General features: G+C 43.9%; 5 protein-coding genes across 12 annotated transcripts; 3 read left to right on the top strand and 2 right to left on the bottom strand.

Moving 5' to 3' along the window:
- Positions 1-64: 64 nt before the first annotated feature.
- On the top strand, positions 65-5,829 carry msto1 (misato mitochondrial distribution and morphology regulator 1). Of its 3 annotated transcripts, none has more exons than XR_015063008.1 (15): positions 65-257; positions 492-621; positions 690-759; positions 841-916; positions 1,008-1,059; positions 1,127-1,277; positions 1,384-1,498; positions 1,568-1,702; positions 1,771-1,926; positions 2,003-2,134; positions 2,214-2,395; positions 2,465-2,569; positions 2,647-2,756; positions 2,829-4,028; positions 4,099-5,829. XR_015063008.1 is itself a non-coding variant. In XM_085901461.1 (15 exons), exons 1-14 carry the CDS (start codon positions 174-176, stop codon positions 3,074-3,076), a joined length of 1,746 nt encoding a protein of 581 aa, XP_085757587.1. In that variant the 5' UTR covers positions 65-173; the 3' UTR covers positions 3,077-3,120; positions 4,099-5,827. The 3 variants fall into 3 exon arrangements, 2 of the variants coding, with proteins under 2 accessions (XP_085757587.1, XP_085757588.1); XM_085901461.1 differs by having other exon boundaries at positions 2,829-3,120; positions 4,099-5,827; XM_085901462.1 differs by lacking the exon at positions 4,099-5,829 and having other exon boundaries at positions 1,774-1,926.
- Positions 3,182-10,489, bottom strand: srsf4 (serine and arginine rich splicing factor 4). Its single transcript, XM_085901470.1, has 7 exons — positions 10,397-10,489; positions 6,356-8,850; positions 5,800-5,981; positions 4,625-4,734; positions 4,318-4,532; positions 4,118-4,195; positions 3,182-4,003 (listed from the first exon to the last, which is right to left on the bottom strand). The coding sequence occupies exons 2-7, from the start codon at positions 6,460-6,462 to the stop codon at positions 3,547-3,549; spliced, it is 1,149 nt and encodes a 382-aa protein (XP_085757596.1). The 5' UTR covers positions 6,463-8,850; positions 10,397-10,489; the 3' UTR covers positions 3,182-3,546.
- xkr8.3 (XK related 8, tandem duplicate 3) lies at positions 5,852-9,388 on the top strand. Of its 3 annotated transcripts, XM_085901464.1 has the most exons (3): positions 6,684-7,518; positions 7,879-8,066; positions 8,145-9,382. In XM_085901464.1, the coding sequence occupies exons 1-3, from the start codon at positions 7,193-7,195 to the stop codon at positions 8,843-8,845; spliced, it is 1,215 nt and encodes a 404-aa protein (XP_085757590.1). In that variant the 5' UTR covers positions 6,684-7,192; the 3' UTR covers positions 8,846-9,382. The 3 variants fall into 3 exon arrangements, with proteins under 3 accessions (XP_085757591.1, XP_085757590.1, XP_085757589.1); XM_085901465.1 differs by lacking the exon at positions 6,684-7,518 and adding an exon at positions 5,852-6,074 and having other exon boundaries at positions 7,879-9,388; XM_085901463.1 differs by having other exon boundaries at positions 7,879-9,382.
- On the top strand, positions 9,699-12,671 carry LOC147040904 (XK-related protein 8-like). Its single transcript, XM_085901468.1, has 3 exons — positions 9,699-10,061; positions 10,247-10,434; positions 10,820-12,671. Exons 1-3 carry the CDS (start codon positions 9,766-9,768, stop codon positions 11,563-11,565), a joined length of 1,230 nt encoding a protein of 409 aa, XP_085757594.1. The 5' UTR covers positions 9,699-9,765; the 3' UTR covers positions 11,566-12,671.
- eya3 (EYA transcriptional coactivator and phosphatase 3) lies at positions 11,933-19,449 on the bottom strand. 4 transcript variants are annotated; one of them, XM_085901456.1, is made up of 18 exons: positions 19,291-19,449; positions 17,491-17,590; positions 17,155-17,305; positions 17,008-17,070; positions 16,890-16,944; positions 16,706-16,815; positions 16,305-16,442; positions 16,086-16,171; positions 15,825-16,002; positions 15,593-15,762; positions 15,433-15,516; positions 15,261-15,350; positions 15,105-15,163; positions 14,870-15,030; positions 14,428-14,542; positions 14,228-14,349; positions 14,056-14,156; positions 11,933-13,981 (listed from the first exon to the last, which is right to left on the bottom strand). In XM_085901456.1, the coding sequence occupies exons 2-18, from the start codon at positions 17,512-17,514 to the stop codon at positions 13,901-13,903; spliced, it is 1,788 nt and encodes a 595-aa protein (XP_085757582.1). In that variant the 5' UTR covers positions 17,515-17,590; positions 19,291-19,449; the 3' UTR covers positions 11,933-13,900. The 4 variants fall into 4 exon arrangements, with proteins under 4 accessions (XP_085757582.1, XP_085757583.1, XP_085757584.1 ...); XM_085901457.1 differs by having other exon boundaries at positions 17,491-17,593; positions 19,291-19,432; XM_085901458.1 differs by lacking the exon at positions 19,291-19,449 and adding an exon at positions 17,932-17,955.
- Between the last annotated feature and the right edge of the window lie 298 nt (positions 19,450-19,747).

Here is a 19,747-nt window from a genome sequence, read left to right on the forward strand (position 1 = left end):
ACCAAACTACCCTATTTCAGTATCCAATGATATTGCTTTGAATTCTTGCTCAGCCAATCAGAAATCGTTAGGGCTGAATAGGTTGTCGCCTTTTTATGTTGTCATTTCCAACCATGTTGCTCGTTTATAAACTGAAACGTTTTCTCATAAAGTAGTCGTCACAATCTTTAACAATGAGTAACATATGTAGGGAGGTCATCACGCTTCAGCTGGGACATTATTCTAACTTTGTGGGGACTCATTGGTGGAATTTACAGGTAAGAAACAGAACCAGCTAACTCAGCTAGCTCCAATGTTAGCTTTGCATGTGTTGACAAGAGGCTACCAAACAAAGCTTGAAGTTAGTGAAGGCAATTTTATTGATTAAACATTTCTCTAAGAAAAAGCAAAACTGTGGAGAGGAAATTATGTTCATTGCCAAGCTTTGGACTGTATTTGATTGTCTTAGCGTTCTTAGAATTATAAAAATAATATAGGTGATGTGTTTGTAGGATGCATCATTGTCATATGACCCAGAGATGTCACCTGGAGACTTCCAGAGTGATGTCATGTTTCGTGAAGGCCAAACCCTTGGTGGCAGCATTACCTACACTCCGCGCCTCATTTCCATGGACCTCAAAGGTAAACCGTTTGCTGTGAATTTATAAGAAATCATATTGGTCAAATAATGAATGTATTTGTCACACAAGGAAGTCTACAGACTCTACGGCAGGAGGGAAGTCTGTATGATACTGGCAAAGAAACGTCTGCTCTTTCCTGGTAAATAAAGAGTTACAGTATGGTCGGGTTTGTTTTTTTCATGCACCGACTTATTTTTCACAAGTATTATCTGTATAATAGGGATGGAAGTCTAATGGTTCATAAAGAGAGCCCCCCTGCAAAAAACACTTTTCTTGAAGACCTGGACAAGTTGGATGTGAGTATTTGTAATGAAAGCAATAAATACATTTTAGATAATTAAACATTGCTTGAGGTTATAATCCCAATCTATGCCCTTTCATACTCAGTGTGGGGACATACTGACAGTTCCAGGTTTTTCATCCGGCTCCCGATCTTCATGTAAGTCAAATCGAATCAAAGCTTACCCATTGTGCATTTTCCCTGATCCCTTTCACTCGCCAAGCAGGTTCTCTAAGTGTGGATACTGTCAATAGTCAGCTTGCTCGAGTCCAGAAGAAATACAGCTTGGAGGGTAGCGTCAAGGTCTGGTCTGACTTCCTACGCATCCACTTGCACCCTCGGACCATCTCTGTTATCCATCAGTACAACCATGATGGGTGAGTTAGAGATTTTGTGTGTGTTTTGCTAACTATGTGGACGTTTTGCTACATTTTAAAAGAGACATGCACCCCTCCCCTTTTTTTTTTTTTTTTGTATGGTCAGAGAGGCTGACCGTCTGGAAGCTTTCGGCCAGGGGGAAGCACTGCTGCAGGGAGCAGTGCTGGAAGATCTGGATGACAAATTGCATTTTTTTGTTGAGGAGTGTGACTACTTCCAGGTAAGCATCATCACATCACAAGTAGTCGCTGTATTGTTTGTCACTCCTCTGACTACATCTCCACTTTAGGGTTTCCAGGTGCTCTGTGACATGACGGATGGTTTTGCAGGTCTTGGCTCAAAGGTCACAGAAATGCTGCAGGACGCGTACGGTGCTCGAGGCATCCTAACCTTTGGGACAACTCCCATCAGTCACCCAAATTCAGTAAGTTTAACTCAACGTTGTTTAAAGTGTTTAGTAGTGCCAATGCTGACAGGTTGTTTGTGTTCAAGCAGACTCCAATGAAGGATCTCTACCATTTGTTGAACTGTGCGTTGGGGATGGTCCACATGGCCAGTCACAGTTCCTTCTTCTGTCCGCTGACCTTGCGAGGAGGACTGGGTCTACGCCCGTCGTCTCCTATAAGCTTCCCTTACCTAAACTATGATGTATGTATTCATAAGTTAAAAAAAACAACATTTCCTGAGTAACGTTGTTGTGATATTTGCAATGTTTGTGTTTCAGCCGTCACTTTGGTACCACTCCAGCTCTGTCCTCTCTCTCGCTTTGGATGCGCTCACTGTGCCGTACAGACTGAGGAGCAACCCCATCCCCATGTGGCAGCTGGCAGACTCGCTCTCCACGTCGGGGAGAAAGGTCATTTTATTATTATTAATGTCGCCTTTGCTTTAACGACTTCCAACTTTACATACTGTATGATGATTTTTAATCGTAGGTGGTGGCAGCTTACGGTGCCGTCCCGTTTCCAATAATGCACGGCAGCTCTCTACCCGATGCCCTGAGCGCTTGCGAATCGTTGCCGTGGAAACCGTTGTCAACGTGCGCCGAAGCAGGCGACGGTCGATGCTATGGCCAGTGGGTGACACTCAAAGGCTTGGAAGGCCAAAGACTCACCAGGTATAGTTGGTTGCCTTTAGATGAATGTGGAAACAATCTGTGTAATATTATTTGGTCTTTTTGGATCAGTTCTGTAGCTCCAGGGATGAAACCGCCATCTCCTCTTCACAGCCTCCACAGCGGGGAAGATGTCCTAGCATCTTACATCACATCTTTCTATCCTACAGCTCCTTTGTAAGGCTCACAACCGATTCATACATCAACTTTACGCTGACATTTGATGGAAAAAAAAAAAACATTCTTCCTTTCAGAGCTCTGCAGCTGGTATCCGGGCCGAGCAAATTGACCCCACCTTTCCCTCAGATATTCAGTCAGGCCCTGACCGAACAAGGTCTACAGCAGGACCTGCTTCCAACTAGTTGTGAGTTTTTTAAGTTTCATCATCCTCTGCTCCGAAATGTATGTAGCATGCTAAATGATCTGCTCTTTATAGCTCAAGTCTCCTCTGTACCGGTCATCACATCCCTCCAGTCGGGGCCCGCGCTGGACCCGTGGCTCTCGGAGTTGCATCGCAGCATCAGCGCTTTCGACATCCGCCGCGTGGCCCCCAGCTTTCTTTCACAGGGTCTCGAAATGGCCGACTACAGCGAGGCACTAGAGGAATTACGTTTATTGGCTCGAAAATATCGGGACGATAGCAGTGGAGCAACGCGGTCGTCTTCTGAGGAGGACGACGACTGATGGACTGTTTTGTTGACATCATGCTTGCGCTCACTTTTAAAAAGGTACCAAACAACATTTTCTAGTACAAACAGTAAAAGAAAGAAATCATGAATGAAAACACAGTCAAGAGGCCTTTTTTTTTTATTTGAAATAATGTTGAAGAGCTTTCACAAAAGGTGAAATGTGTATTCCAATCAAACACAGCAGTACATATTGAGCATCGACATTTAGGACAAAAACATATACCACCAAATTAACTTAAAAAAAAATTTAGTCTCACAGACTGGAATTTAAAAAGCCTCCACTTTTGGGTCTACGGGAAAGGAGAAAAATGTTAACGCAAATAAAATGGGAGATGTGCAGAAGACATCAAGAGCAAGTATCTACCTATCAAAAACGGGAAGGAACCCATGTTGAGCGCAATGCAAAAGTGGGAGGGGACACGCGAGGAGGGGGTGACAGACAGTGCAAAAAAAAAAAACAACCCACTACGAGCGGGAACGAGAGCGGGACTGGGAACGGGATTTGGAGCGGGATTTGGAACGAGAGACCGAACGGGAAGCGGAGCGGGAGCGCTCTTTGACGGGGCTGGGCGAGCGGGACTTGGATTTAGACTTGGATTTGGACCTGGCTCTGGGTTTCGAATCAGCGGGGGAGCAGGAGCGAGAACGCCGCTCTTGTTCCCCTGCCTCGTCTTCGCTCTTGGGAGGGTCACGACCCTTTGATGCGGACTTCCTGGAGACCGAACGGGAGCGAGACCTAGATCGGGATCTGGACTCGTCGTCATTGCTCTTCTTTGCCTCTTTCTTGCCCTTCTTGCTTCTGGGGCTGCGGCTCCTACTCTGCTCTTTGTCCTTTCGGTCCCCGTTGCTGCGCTCGTCTTCCTTCTTGCTCTTTCCTTTAGTCTTCTTGCTGGTGGAGTGACTGCGGGAGCGGGAAGCAGGCCTGCAGGGGGAAAAAAAAAAAAAAGGTCATTAGACACTAAATAAGAAATCTACAATGTGTGTCTGTAGTCATTGAAATCTTATTCCTCCTTTAAGCACAAGTTTGACGTCTCACCTGGAGCGGGAGCGGCTCCGGCTGCTGCTTTCACTGCGGCTTCGACTCTTGCGGGACCTGCGGCTCCTGGAGCGGGACCTGAATTAGCAACAGGTTAGTACAGTGAATCGTTTTGAGAAAGAATTCAAATTGCTATTTCATTTTCTGAAAGTCACTGTATTTTTTTTGAAACCAACACTAAAATACCAAATGGTTCGTACCTGGAACGGCTTCTGCTGCGTGAATAGGAACGGCGGCGCTTAGCTCCGGGGCGGTCTTCGATGAGACGGATCTTTCTGCCGTTGACCTCGGTGCCGTCCAACTTCTCCAGAGCCCGCTTCATGTCAGCGTAGAGCCTGAACTCGATCACCCCTTCATTCTTTCGACCCTTGTGCGTATCGGCGTAAGTCACCTCCCCTGCTTGCCTCATGTAATCCTTCGGGATAAAAAAAATAAATAAAAAATGGACATTTTTAATTGCGGTGACAATATAAGTGTACAGCGCGACTTTAAAATGATCAAACGTACCTTTAAGTCCTGCCAGCTGCATCGGCTGGACAGATTCTCAACAATGAGTCGATAGTCCGTCCTAATAGGTGGACCATAGCGGTCTCTCCCCCAACGTCCTCCGTAACCACCTTGCAAGGTAACAAGGATAGAGCAACAAAATGAGGACCGCATAGCAATAGCGATGCGCTTATTATTTTGAACTCCATACTATTCTACAAAATACTTATAGCCACTCTGACAGAAATCAAAAAGACTGGGAAATTTTAAGTTCATAAAATAGATCAAAGGAAATAAAATCTATGTACATGTAGAACAATTGTCAAGTTTAGCTAATTCTGTCTATACTTAAAAGAAAGCAAGTCATTAAATGTAAGCTACAGAATAGGATGTATTCTAAATCATTTAAAATTACAAAAGAACTGAAAAAGGACAGTTCCGGTAAACAAAAGGTTCTAAGCTAGCCTAAAAAACAACTGAGTGTTAAGAGTAAATGTTCTTTTTTTAGGCTGAACCCACATCTGTTCCTAACCCCCATGGCATCCTCACCACCCGGCCTGGGCTGGGCCTAATGGCAATAGCGGTCTTCATTCACAATGGCTCCCTTTTTTGGTCTGCCCAGGGGCCCAGAATGGTCAAACCACACTCTTGGAAAGGGGGGACACCATGGCCAGCAATAGGGCGGGCAGTCAGCAAAGGACTCTTTCAATTGAAACATTGAGGTTCTTTGTTAAAGCTTTACCTTTAAAATTGACAATCAACTTTAATAGAATGTTCAAAAAATTATATAAAACAACATTCACAACATATTGAATTCAAAATTATCGAAATGAAGCTTTTTCCTTTTGCAAATATGTTTTGTAAATTGATTCATTGGACTACTCATTGGTGGCTTGCGTGCACTCAAATTAAACAGTCTGCAATTCATGTCCAAACGGCTTTCAATTTCATTCAAAGAGGGCCGTTGCAAAGTAAGAATCATGAAAACAAAGCAGAGCACGATGGGGACGATGTGTGTTTGCAGTATCTGCTGAAACTTAAAATGTTTACATCCCAATCCAAACCATTATTTGCAAACATTTCCAAGCACACAAGCCACCAAGAGGAACGGTTTAGCAGTAAATCACGAGTAAATGAAAAAAAAAAAATACATAAATTGAAATTGTGAAAAGACATTGTTTCGTTGGTGAACTTACTCCTTCCTCCCCCACCTCCTCCTCCTCCTCCTCCTCCTCCTCCACCACCACTGTAGCCTCCATCACGACGAGGTCCTTTGGTGTGCTCCACAATCACACGTTCCCCGCACAGCTCCTTCCCGTTCAGGTCGTACACTGCATCGTCGGCGTCGCGCGGGTCATCAAATTCAACGAATCCATACCTGGAGAGAACGATCGGCGACCATGAGACACAAAATTATGCAATCACATACATCCTGGATGACTAGAAGAGTGCAAAAGAACAGACTAAAAAGGTATGACACGGTTACAAATGCACGTACGTGCACGCTCACATTGTGACATTGCCACGTTTAGCATTAGCTTGCTGCCGTAGCACGCTAACCACGATTAAACTACTGGCAGAGGGAATCTAGTGTGTAATAAAAAGGGTGCATAATTAAATGCAAAGCGGTGGTTATTTGAATAAAGTATAACAAAGACAATCCGATCAGTAGGGCCTGCACAGGCCCATAGCGCGAGGTTAGCTCAACATTAGCATTCCAACAGTCATCGAGGGAAAAGGCCGAAACGTTACCCGTTTTTCAAATCGACTTCCAGTATCTTCCCATAGCTCTTAAAGAACCTCTCGACGTCCTTTTCCCTGGCCCGATAGCTCAGCCGTCCGATATACACCCTTGACATTCTGCCGAATTGTGAAGCTCACAATTCGACAGTTAGAACGAGAAAAGCCGAAAGGAAACAAGAATGCGGGAAGAGTGAAGCAGATTTATCAGCAGTTCTGCACAATGGCGCCGCGACGACGAGGCGTGGTCTATTTTCTTCTTCGGTGCTTTTCAGTGGTTGTCAAAAATACTGCGTTGTACTATCGCCGTCCTGTGGGAAGGCGCAGTACTGTTCGAACACTTGGATATATTTTTTTTAAACTTGGGTCCATGTTAAACTATTACAAAAGCGCCTCTTTGGCAAGTTGCACAACTTTCTTCTTCGCTTTGTTTTACGGCGTGGTGGCACCAGCTTCAATGCGCATGACTGACATCTACTGGTTGAAGTCATATGAACTGAACAAAGAACAAATCACTCTCGTTCACTGTAAAGAGTCGTTTCTTTGAACGAACTGTTCACTCACGAGCCAACATAACGCTTTGGGCGGGGCTACCTTTAACACCGAGGGGATTTTTTTTCAAAATAATCTCTTGAGTAGAAGTTGTAGAACTTTTTGCGTGATAATAATGTTGTGTTTGACACGGTGATGGAATGATAACTGTTTGATGTCCACTTGTAAGACTTGATGAAATGTGGTGGTCCATTGAAAGTAAAGTGAGGTCTCATTTGGAGACAAATAACGGTACGCGTCGCCAGCCGAATGTTAGCTAACAGCGCAACTAGCCGGACTAACTCGGACTAAATTATTATGGAGCGCGGGACTTTTTCAAAATATTCCTGGATTGATTTTGTTTTTTCTGTCATCGGCGTGTGTACCTTTTTGGTGGACTGGGGCTCCGACTTGTGGGTGGCCATCGAGTTTTACTGCCATGGTGACTTTTTGTGGTTCGGGGCACTGGTCGCCCTGATGATCGTGTCGTCCTCCTTGGTCCAAATGTTTAGCTGGTTCTGGTTGAAATATGACCGCCAACTGCCCGGCTTCCGAAGTGAAATCGGAGCCGAAGCGGTTCTGTTTGTGGACAGAGTCAAGCTCACCTGTCTGTTGCATGTGCTGCAGTTGGGTTTCCTATGCAGGTAAAGAAAATCTCGATTGTTTTAATCGGATCATTTAGTTCAACATGGTCTCATTCATTTCAAGCAGTCGTGCATTTGGTTTACAACAGGTTGCACGCAACATTGCATTGTTGTGATTCCAACATTTCTGGATGCTTTCTTACCTCCACACAAAAAACTGTCTAGCTATGCGTCACAGCATGCAAGCATATGATTACATTTGACAAGTGCCGTGACCATAAATGTCAAGTTCAGGTGTGGCGGCGCCAAATAATATGTCTGTGCGGCATCCTGTCACATTCCATACCTATTTTACTTTGCTGAGGTAATTGCGATCTGCTGGGCAATTGATTGTGCGTGAATGAACCAATATTTTGTCAGGCACATCTCGGCTATCAGGCAAGGCTTCCGGGTATGGTGGCGTAAAGAGGAAGGCTCCGAGTACGCCGTCTACCTGACCCACGACCTCAGCATGCTGCGGCTCATCGAGACGTTCTGCGAGAGCGCTCCGCAGCTCACGCTCATGATCTATGTGGTGCTGCGCACCAACAAAGCCAGGACCGTCCAGTGTGAGTTCTTCCCTTTCACAGGAGAATTGATGTTACCCCTTCATCACAAATGTGTTGTGACTGATGGTGTGTTTGCAGTCGTCAGCATTGTGGCGTCAACCACGTCCATAGCCTGGATGGTGGTGGACTACCACCGCTGCCTGCGCTCCTTCCTGCCAGACAAAGCCAAGCAGGGCTGGGGCTCCTCCTTGGTCTACTTCCTGTGGAACCTGCTGCTCATTTCCCCTCGTGTCGCTGCTCTCGCCCTCTTCGCTTCTGTCCTGCCAGCCTACATTACCGCCCACTTCCTCATCGTTTGGTCTAGCTTTGTCATATGGGCTTGGCGACAGAGGACCGACTTTATGGACAGCCTCGGTGGGGAATGGCTCTACCGGGCCACGGTGGGGCTCATTTGGTACTTCAGCTGGTTTAACGTAGCCGAGGGTCGGACTCAAAGCCGAAGTATCATCTACCATACCTTCATCACCACCGACGGCGGAATCCTGCTTACCACTTGGTGGTACTATCGAGACCCCGTGACCTCCCAGTCCTACGCGATGGCCCTTCTCATCACTCTACCTCTTACCTACCTGCTAGGACTGCTTTTTAAATGCATCTACTACTGCTGCTTCCACCCTAAATTGTGGAGGCCCCCACTTAGGGAACCCGGACTGCCCGACGACTTGACTGATGCCCAAGTGTCCTTCAGAGAGTTTCCCATCCAGGAGGGCGCACAGTCCTCCCAGCTGCTCAACAAAAGAATGGCACACAATGCGGCGCTCTTTTACTCCAGTCAGTAAAAAGCCTGGAAGATCAAAAATAATAATTAGGAATTGACTTGTTTACCTGACTGGAAAGTGCAAATGAAATATTTTTCATGAATACCTCTCATACAGTGTCAATTAAAAGTGATTACTGTTGTTTTTGTGGAAGACAGTTGGACACAGTTGTGTCAGTTGTAATGAAATGTCCAATCATATCTTTGTTATTATAGCCATATGAAGTTGGCAGTATGGCAGAGTTGTATCAATAATTCATTCCTGTGGCCTAACAGAACCCATACATACTTTGAAGTCAAACTGTTTACAGTCACAACATCTGTATCATGTCATATATGTACTGAAGTCAATTACAGGAAGGACATTTTATAAAATCATTTTTCTAATGGATTTTTTCCCCCCCACTTGTTCATGACTGATAATACACTGTCACTAGGGAGGAGAATTGCTATACCATGTAAGTATAAGATAACTCAGACAATAGTGAGAGTTAAGATGTGGATTAAAATTTTCAAGGAATTTTGCAAAAAAAAAAAAAGTATTCATCTTGCAAGCTGTCAATGATGATTATTTTTTTTTAAAATGAGTATCATTGCGTGTATTCATATCCGTGTTTTCCAGCTACACGTTTTCTTTCCTGTCTGCAACGATTGCGTGTCAAGCTTCTTCTGAGTCATGTTTACTGGAAGAGCTCTTGGTAAGCCATTGATCAATCAATTAATACTAGCAAACAATAGCTGGACCAATAAGTTAACACTTTAGCACCATTATAGTGAATTTTATGAATGAAAGCTAAAGAATGACAGCTTTTTTTCTTATCATATTCCTTTAATACTCCTTGAGGGCGGGGTTTTTATCTAGGGGGCGTGTCCAACTGACTTATTCTGTTAAGTGACGTGACTTCGGATCAGGAGTCGACATGTAGCAGTCTAAGTGGAACCATGAGTGTCCTCAAGTTCTCAAAGTTTCTTTATGTCCTCAACTACGTGAGCCTGGCATTACATTTGGTGGACATTGTTCTGGACATATTGTCCGTGGTGTTTCTGTACCAGGAAGAGGAATATGTCTATCTCGGGGTGTTGATATTCGTTCTTCTGGGTTCCTCGGTGCTTGTCCAAGCTTACAGCTGGCTTTGGTATACTTATGATGACTTTGAGAGGATGTCAACGATTGAGAGGCGTCTCAGTCTGAGGCAATTGAAAGCCATGCACTTTTTGCAGTTTGGAGTCTACTTAAGGTTCGTAAGTTTGTATTTTGACGGAATTTGTTTGTGACTTGAGCCGCTTGATTTGCAATCTATGTTCGACTTGAAAGAAAGTGCAAAGTGAGATTTACAGAGATTGTGTTTACCGCCACTACATTTTCTGGAAGGTGTGTTGCAGCATCTCGGAGTTATGTAACACTGCAAAAAATTTTTTCCAGACATGCTGACCTTATGAAGCTCACACCGTGCAGGTGTATTACAAAGAACCAAGACTCGGACTCTGCGGTGTACCTGACTCACGACCTCAGCATGCTGCGACTCTTTGAGGCTTTTTCAGAGAGTGCACCTCAAGTGGTCCTCAGTCTTACCATCATGCTGCGGCGGGGACATGTGGATCCTTTGACAGGTGAGCAAATGAAACTCCTCTTCTCACTCGTGCATAGTTTCTTGACACAAATGTCCTGAGCACAAAAATACACTTTAACCATTAATATCAATGAAAATGGCATGAAACAATTCAAGTTTCTCTTGAAATGTTTGAATTGTTTCATGGCATTTTTGTCATTTGTATTTGAATGAAGCAAGAAAAGCATTAAATAGAATTAGAAAGGAATGGGGTGAATAATATCTTGACCACTAAGGGGCAGTAAAAGACAGTATATTGTTCATTTCTTTAGTATAATTCCCATTTGAGGACTGTTACGTATATTGTCTGTCTAGATTTTGGAATATTGTGACAAACTCGTGACTTGCGAACCGCCAAATTGTAGCACGTCTAATGTCGTCCTCAGTGTTGAAGGCCTCGGCCTCGGCTTCAGCCATCGCCTGCAGCGTCTCTATGTACCACCGCGCCCTCCGTTCCTTCCTGCCCGAAAAAGAAGTGCAACGCATTGCCTCGTTTCTCATCTACTTTATCTGGAACCTACTTCTCATCTTCTCCCGGCTGGCCGCTATTGCCTTCTTTGCGTCCGTCCTGCCCTGCTTCATCTTCACCCACTTCATATGCTCCTGGATGATCCTCCTCTTCTGCGTGTGGCGCTCCAAGCCAAAGTTCATGGACAGCCCATGTGGGGAGTGGCTCTACCAGATCACCGTGGGCCTCATTTTGTATTTCAACTGGTTCAACGTGGTGGACGAGAAGACAAGATTCAAGACGACGTTGTATCACAGCTTCATCCTGCTGGATATTTGCCTCATGTGCGGCTTGTGGTGCTGGAGAATATACACACAACCCCCTTTTGAAATGTCCCTCTTGTATGCTTGCATCATTGCCACCAGTGTGGTCGCACTTTACATCTTTGGATTAATATTCAAAGTACTCTATTACAGGTGCTTTCATCCAAACCTCCGAAAAAAGACACTGAAAGGAGATGTCACGAGCCCTCCGGAGAAGGCAATCATGTTCTCAGCCAGCAAAGCGGCGGAAAGCGAGCTCCCTCACATTGGTGAAGATGAAGTGGACAGCGCCGTGTCACGAGCCCATGTCAGACTCCTCAATAAAAGAATGAGGAAACTGGCGGGGAATTTCTACTCATGACACAGGCACTTGACATATGCATGAACATCACAAGAGACTAGTTCTCCAATTCCAACTAGGAGGATCTGCATAGTCAGCACTTTTGTTTTTGTTTTTTGAAGGACCTGTACTCAACTGTTTGTAGACAATCACGAGAGACTTGACTTGACTTGAGAACCAAATGTTTACAGAACTTCACTACCTTGGTTATGAGAATCGTAATCACAAATTGTGTCGCCATATGAACAATATTAATTTTATTCTTGCCTAAAACATCCACTAGTTTATTAAAATGACTATATTTATATATTTAATTTAGTTGCATGACTAATGTAATTGAAATGTATTTATTTTTTGTATCGCGACCGAATACAAGCCGTGAAAATATTCCAAGACAATAGTCGGGGTATTGACTTTATCAGATAAACAGAAAATCTTTACAGATATCTGTTGAGGTCCTGGATAGCTACGGTGGTCTAAAAGACCCCCTTGAATGAGATGATAAAAAAAAAAGAAAAAAAAAAGCTTTGAATAACATTGAACCTTCAACATTGTTTACTTTAAAACAGACATGCAAAAGTATTACAGAATTGTTTCATGTATCAGAAATAGTAGAGCCATTTTGTCAATTGTACATAAAGTGAACAAAAACAATACAAATGCTTTGTTCAATTTCGAGCCGGTAATACTATGTATTACTTTATGATTGTCTCCAAGCCAAGATGATGTCACAACAACTAATATATGCAAATAAATCTATTTAACAGTAATACAGAGCACACACAGGAGTCGAGATTTTTTTTTCCTCTCAGGTACATTTAAAACAAACGGACATATTTTCCAAAAATGTTCAAAAAAAAAAAAAAAAAGAGCAACTTAACATTTAGGATAACAATACATTGTTACGAGGACTAAACAAAAACGTACACATTCCCTTTGAGATTATGCATACAGATGGTTAAAGGCACAATATAAATATGCAAAACAAAATAAAGAAAACACTCAAAATGAACACAAATCCACATTCTTAACGATCCAAAAGCTGCGAGTGAGTAAAGACGAAACCTTCAGGCTCAGAATTCTTCAGTCATATCGTACGGACACAAAGTCGACCCCCCCCCCCCCCCTTTTAATGTCAAATTAACGCGCAATGGAAAAATGTATTGCACATCCACATTTGATCTGCTTTGTACCGATTGAATGACGATGCATTGTATTCTCCAATATAAAGCATATTTTCAAACATAAAGCAACATTTCTCAAGATGCTTTAATATTTTCATTTTTTGGTAAATATTTGGTTTGACATTTAATTGCATGAATGAAGCACTCCTGACGATAATTGTGTGTGTGTGTGTGTGGGGGGGGGGGATCAAATCAGTAATTATTCGAGTGGAGTCCCAAAATGTGACTTAGATAATTATTTACAAGGGTCACATTCTTATCTACTTATTTAAACAACAAATGTCAACCAATCCTTGAATTTAATACGTGAACACTCTTGAAGGACACTTGAGCTTGTGCTGTGCAGAATATTTTATCAATATTGTTAATGTGGGAAAATAGATTTTTTCTCCTCCTCTCAAAAATTAAATGAAATTTCAGCTCATCTGAACACCCAAGATGCACCATTTCCACAGGCTCGAAACTTGAATTGATTGTATAGAATTGTGTGAGGCTTCCTTCTTACATTTCAAATGTTGCAGTAGGAGACAAAAACTAATAAGCAAACAGATGATCAATAACAGTGAACCCCTCTATAGTCGCGCTTCGGTATTCCCGGATTATGTTAAAGTAGTTTTAGGGGTTAAAAAAAAAAAAAAGAGATAGTGCTTTTCCGCCATCTTTGTGTCAAGTAACTAAGGTGTAGTGAGTTGAGGAGTTTCAATAAGGCAAATAGTGCTTTTTGTGGCAATTTAAAGCAATTGGAATCCATTTTGTAATTCCATTTTTTTATCTAGCAGGGGTTCACCGTACTTGATGTGTGTTGTCAAACCCAGTGCAAACAAAACGAGTGCAAATGAGCCCAGAAATAAATGTTGGATGAAACATTTTGAATGCAAACACAACACACATGAAGCGAAGGCCATTTAGTAATTTGAAATCAAGGAGGGAGACGTCCGAATGAATACAATTTTTTTTTTAACTGTGGCGAGATTAGCTGCCAAAGAATAGGGAGTGCTGGCCACGAGGACATTAAAAGCAGCCGAATGGACGCCGAGTCCGTTCCTAACAGTCCACCTCAGTCCGTATTGACCATCTGTCAGCGAGCCCACAGCTGTCTGTAAATGCGCAGCGTTGGGAGGCGCAGAGGATTCTTGATCTGTGTCCGTCCACAAACAATAACTGGCGCCGTTTTACAAGAAGTCCAGTTCCAGCGCTTGGTGCAGGGACACCAGGTCGCCGTGAGCGGAGATCCGCCAAAAAGGCATGTTGTGCTATATAGGGCGACAAAAAGATGAAGACTTTTACTGATTTCCACTTATCACTGGAAAAAAAAAATTGCATGTACCTGTTTTGCTGCAAACTCTTCATCGCGCCCGTCGCCTATGACAACATAAGTCACTTTCTTCCCGAAGCGAGAGACGATCCTCTCGAAGCAACTTTCTTTACCTGCAAGCAAAAGTCAAAACTGATCGACAGTACTACGCTCATTGACAATGGGGACCTGTATTTTCCAGTACCTATTTTTGTGGCACTGTAGATGTTCTCAATTGGGAAAACATCTCCCAGGCCGTAGAGCAGCACTTTAGCCAGCGCTGGTACCAGCTGAGTTGTGGTGACCAAGACATTAACACACTTTCCCCTGTTGGTGGAACAAACTATTATTTACAACTAACATGACATTTTTTTTTTTTTGGGAGGGAGATCAATTAAAGCAGACCTGGCCTGAATGAGCAGTAGAGACTTGAGCGCTGTGCTGAGCCAGGAATCGGTCACGTTTTCAATATCAGACTGAAGCCGTAAAAGCAGTTCTCTTTTCACTGGACTTAGCAGGCCTGCAGGAGAGCAGCATTATTTCAAGTCATGTTCTTGTTTTAATCATCTTCTCTGTGTCGTTTTCTAAACCTAAGTTTTGGCGTAAGCAAACAGTGAAAAACAAACACTTTCTGTTGATCTGAACTGAAACATGTTTGATGTACAAAGTCTAACTTGACGTGTTATTTGCAACAGTAAAAACATACGGACTTGTGCGCCCTCTGCTGACCACCAACAGAATTGCAATAAAATGTAAGCTTTTTAAAAAAAAATAGGATGTATGGAATTAAAACTGGAATTTCCAGAGTAAATAGGGGGGGGGGGGGAGGCATCTTGCGCCAGCTCACCTCCTACATTTCCCTTGTAGCTGTTGTAAATCTCTTTTAGGCGGCGGTAGCGAAAGGCCAGTTTGCGCATCCACTCCACACCTCCCTGGACGCCTGTAGCGGCTCCTCCCGCCCCTCCGCCGCTGGGACCGTTAAATCCGTCCGCCAGGAAATTGTAATTACTAAGAAATAGGAGACAAGTCAAAAATCCGTCCAAATAATCCAACATATTTTGGCATGGTTCGACGAAAAGCACCTTAAGTCTTGCCCGTTGTCGTCCGAGGCGACATCCTCAACATGGACTTGGTCACAGTCCTGAAAGCAGAACGTAGACCTCATGGTTATAAATTGTCTTCTAAAATTCATATCGGGTTAGTTGCATAGTTCGGTTATTTGAAATTGTGACGTTGACCTCTAAGTCGTTGAAGAACAGATGGTTGTCGGCCAACTCAAAAATAAACTCCTCCATCTGCAAGCCCAAATTCAGCATGCTCGCTGGGTCCTAATGTAGGGGGGGAAAAAAAACAACCTCAAAATACAGAAGACATCTTGGCTATTTTTATTAATTGTTTACATTGCCATACCTTGCCAAACTTTTGCGCAAAAGAACCTGTGAGCAGTGAGTGGAATATAATAATAGTCTCATCCAAATCCCACAGAAAGATACGCTAAAAAAAAAACAACAACAGGCAATTATTGACATTGCTGTCATCTTAAAACAGTAAATTTGAGTAGCATGATTACCTCCAGGTCATTTTCTGTAGGTGGGGAGCTGTCACACTTTTTGGCCTTCCCTTTAGCTTTTCCCATGGAGTTCCTCCGTCCAACCTCATCTTGGTCTCTGGCTCCAGCAGGATGTGACACGCTGGTGGGCAGGGCCGCCCCCGCTGGGAGATTCTCCGGCGGAGACGCATCTTACAGAAAGACATTGGTGTAAAGTCCAAGTCGAGATGAGAGGTGAGGTAGCAAAAGTTACCTCTGGGAGGTAATGCGGCCGAGGCTGCTTCTTTGGACTTCACGGCCGAGTACACGGCCCCTCCCACGGCGGCTCCGTGGTCGTCACTATTGGGCAGGCCCGCGGGCACGTAACTGGAAGGCAGGCTGTAATACTGCGAAAACTGGCTCTGTCCCAGAGAGTTGTAACCGCTAAATTCCTGAGGAAGTCCCAACAGAAAAATGGATCTAGAATGCTGACATTAAAAAAAAAAAAAAATCCCCCAAAAAATCCATGACCTACTTGGAGAGCTACCGTGGTGGCTGCTGTGGTTGCAGCTGTAGCTGATGGGATGTTGGAGTACACACTGGATGTTGTGAAACTTGAGCCTTGAGAGGAACGTACATGTGTGTCAAATCGAGGCGACGGGAAAGAGGAAGTCACATGGCCATCTGATCACAGGAGAATGCTCTCCTCAAGAGTGTGACAGCATTGTCCTGAGCAAGTGATGCTGCAGCTTGCCTTGGCTGGGGTATGAGTAGTGCAGCTGGCTTGGCTGGCTTGAGGTATATGTGGTGCTGAAGCTGAGAAACCCAGGCTGGCCACCAGAGGGCGCCTCTGGCAGACCTGTCTCTGTTTTTATGCCTGGCCACATAGCACCTAAAGACGAACAGATAGGAAAAGCAAAGAAGGAAAGAAGCAGCAAGAGGGTTATTGGAGACGGCGAGGAGTTTTTTAGAAGACAAAAAAAAAAATTCCTCCCGTCAAGCTGTGGCTTTGGTGTTTTTTGGAGCGGCGGGGAGGGGAAAAACCCAAAAGCAAATCGATTCCACAGGGCAGAAGCAGAGTGCGGCTACTAAAGCGAGATGATGGCGTGTTTTTAGTGAGCAGACCGGTAGAGAGGAAAGACAAAATGGGCTAACCGAAGGGCGGGAGGCCATACGTTTGGCCTGTCTGCGGAAAAGCTGAATACACGGCAGACTGAGTCAGCGGAGGGAAGGCCACCGGGGTGGGGTATGATGTCACCACAGAGCTAAAAAAAAACAAAAATCCAATCATTGTAATACCTGACAAGAACTTTTCTTTTGTTTAATGCTGCGTACTCACTTGCTTCCTTCGTAGACCTGCTGGGTGTATTCGGACCCGGCTGTTGCGTCTGTGGCTGTAAACGCAACACAAGCATCAGTTTGACTTGCATTCTACTCCCATCAGATATCGTTCATACCAGAGTGTGCATACGAGTTCAACTGGGGTGTCGCTCCGATCTCTCCTTCGGTCGCCCGATCTCCTGCAATCAGAAACATAGAAATCCTGACTCGGCAGTTATTCTTCTGGCCATTTACATCTTTCTCTCTATTTTTTTTTTACTTACGTGTACCGAGTTGGGCGATGGACAGGGCAGAGTAAGAACTTCCCTGCTCCGACGGAGCTAGCACAGCGCCAGGGCTTCCATCTTCTCCCAAATGACTATTACTTTGCTCTTTCTCCAATCCATTGTCTACTTCAAGTTTGGCTTTCTTTGCCTGTAGCCCAAAAGCAAGCATTATATCTCATTCTAGCACGAAAAAGCTCACAAGATGCTTTCAGCAACAAGAAGCTAACAAACGTGGATCCCAAAGAACAGTTTGTGGCGAAATGATGGGAAAGAGTCAGACAGTGCAGGACGGCCCAATTTGAAATCATTAGTCATTAATGCGGGCACACTTACCGGCAGCTCTTGCGAGTCATCCATTTTAGCGGCAGAGCGACCCGACAAGACAGCGCGCCGTCACAGCCTAGTCTCTGGACTTGGGGGTTCTGTGCGGACCCTGCTTCAACAAAGGGTCGAAGAGACCATTGAAAATGTGGACTGAAGTGACGCCTTATGTAGTTTTTGCCCAATACAAAACTCTCCCCTCCCCTTGATACGTAAACACACATGGATGCACCACCACCCCCGACGGGGAGCCCAGGAAGTAGGGCGTCTGGGTCACCTATCCTGCACGGGACCTACAGGTGAGGCAGGTGTGACTGTCCGCCACGCTCGTGCTTAGCGTGGGATTAGGGAAGCGTGCCGCCTTACATGTGACTAACTGGCGTAAAACCAAAACATTCTCGCTCAGGTGGACGCTGCCGGTGCAAATGATGCCCCCGGGGGATAAGATCTAACCTTGTTTCATGGCTCGGCTCGCTTAACCGTGGAACATGTATCTGACATAATGTGGACACAGAAGATGAAAATAGGTCAGATGGCAAATTCAACACCACACCAACGCGTGAGGCAAATCAAAAGTGTGCCACTGTCCAATGGGAAGCATCTGTCAGCTTATACAAGATTTATACACGCGAACTCATAACACCTGGAAAAGAACAGGCGGCCACCGAATTTATTGACACACTCTGCAGATGCTAAGACCACGGCTGTAGACTTTTCTGGCCGCACTAAACGAATCTTATGCTGACCTGCACTTAATTATTGGGTTAAAAAAATGACAGGAACAACTTTATTTCCAGTAAATTACTAATTAATGTGAAAATGCTCTTTATGCACGCAATAAATGAGTTTGTGCAACAGTGATACGTTGTCACGTGGTACAAAGGCTCGATAGTTCTCTTTTTTATCATGTATTCAATAATTAAAGGCATTTTTCTAGATAAATATTTGCAGTAATTTGTCATGGGGGAAGATTTTTATGTGATATGACATAAAGAAGTGTTGTTGCCAGCTAAAAAGAATGTAACACCGTATACATACATTAGTCATCATGAAACAAAACAAGAACAACAAAGGTTTTATTATCTGATGACACATTTATGCCGTGTTAGTGTTATTCCACACGTTTTTTGAACCTCTGCATAAGCAATACTGGAAAAACAATGCTTTTATCGGGTAATGACCCAATTTAGTTACGCTGTTGCTGTATTCGGACCACATCTGCATCAGCCATTTCTCCATCATCGCTTTGCATTTTGCAAATCGAGGAGCATTTAATCATCATTAGCAGGAACCAGCAAATAACCCAGCCGAGATGAGAGAAGTCTCTGAAGGTGAAACGGAACCAGACTAATTCCTGAAACGCTACCGCTTTTAGCGTCGATTTAAGGGGAGGTAATTAACAACATGTGGCCACGATCAGTTTGTTTACCAATGATCGAACGTTCTGATCAGCTCGGATGGCTCATATTTAAAGCACGTTACGCTAAGTACGATGTTAGCGATTCACTCACGCGCTTAGTAAAGTTGAACAAATAGCAAAACCGAATGCATTCTTATTTACATTTTACATTAATTGCGCATATTAGTTAATGAGCGATATGATCGTCAGACTGGCAATGAGATGATGAGTTTTGCACGGGCATAAAAGTTTTTTGCTCCAGACATTAGTCGGGTTCGGCCGCCATAGGAGCGGATACCGAAATGGCAGCGTGCAAAGCATCCCAGTGCTGCTGCCGCAGCAAAAATCGTCAAGCTGATTGGGGGATAAAACAACGCATTATAGTGGCACTGCAATCAGTAAACTAGTCTTACCATTTAAGGTGAGAAGTCACAACGCTAACATTTATGAATCTCCAATTGAATCCAAAGTGTAAAGCTTTGTCTTTGAAACGGAGCACTATTTTGCAGGAAGCTGGCGTTGCTGCGCAAGTTGCGCATGCGCACAATGTCCTATTCATGTTTGCGTCCCAGGTGCCTTGTCGACAGGTGAGGAAATGTTTACTCACTCCTGCATTGTTTCCCAACCTTTATAAAACCTAAGCACATATTGAACGTCTTTTCTTTTCATTTACTCTTGTTTTGATCACAGGTTAATTGCAATCCAGTTGCAGATCATTGGATTGTTTATTACTACATTCACTGGGATGTAATGACGATTTATGTTGTCATTAATAGGTTCAATGAAATAAATATTGCATTTGTTCTATATAAAAAAGAAAAAACTTTGGAAAATGGTACCACTAAGTATGTTTATGTCTGTGCTTGTAGG

This window comes from Syngnathus leptorhynchus, chromosome 20 (genome assembly GCF_054491065.1).
Source record: "Syngnathus leptorhynchus isolate UIUO chromosome 20, UIUO_Slep, whole genome shotgun sequence".
NCBI classification, from domain to species: domain Eukaryota; kingdom Metazoa; phylum Chordata; class Actinopteri; order Syngnathiformes; family Syngnathidae; genus Syngnathus; species Syngnathus leptorhynchus.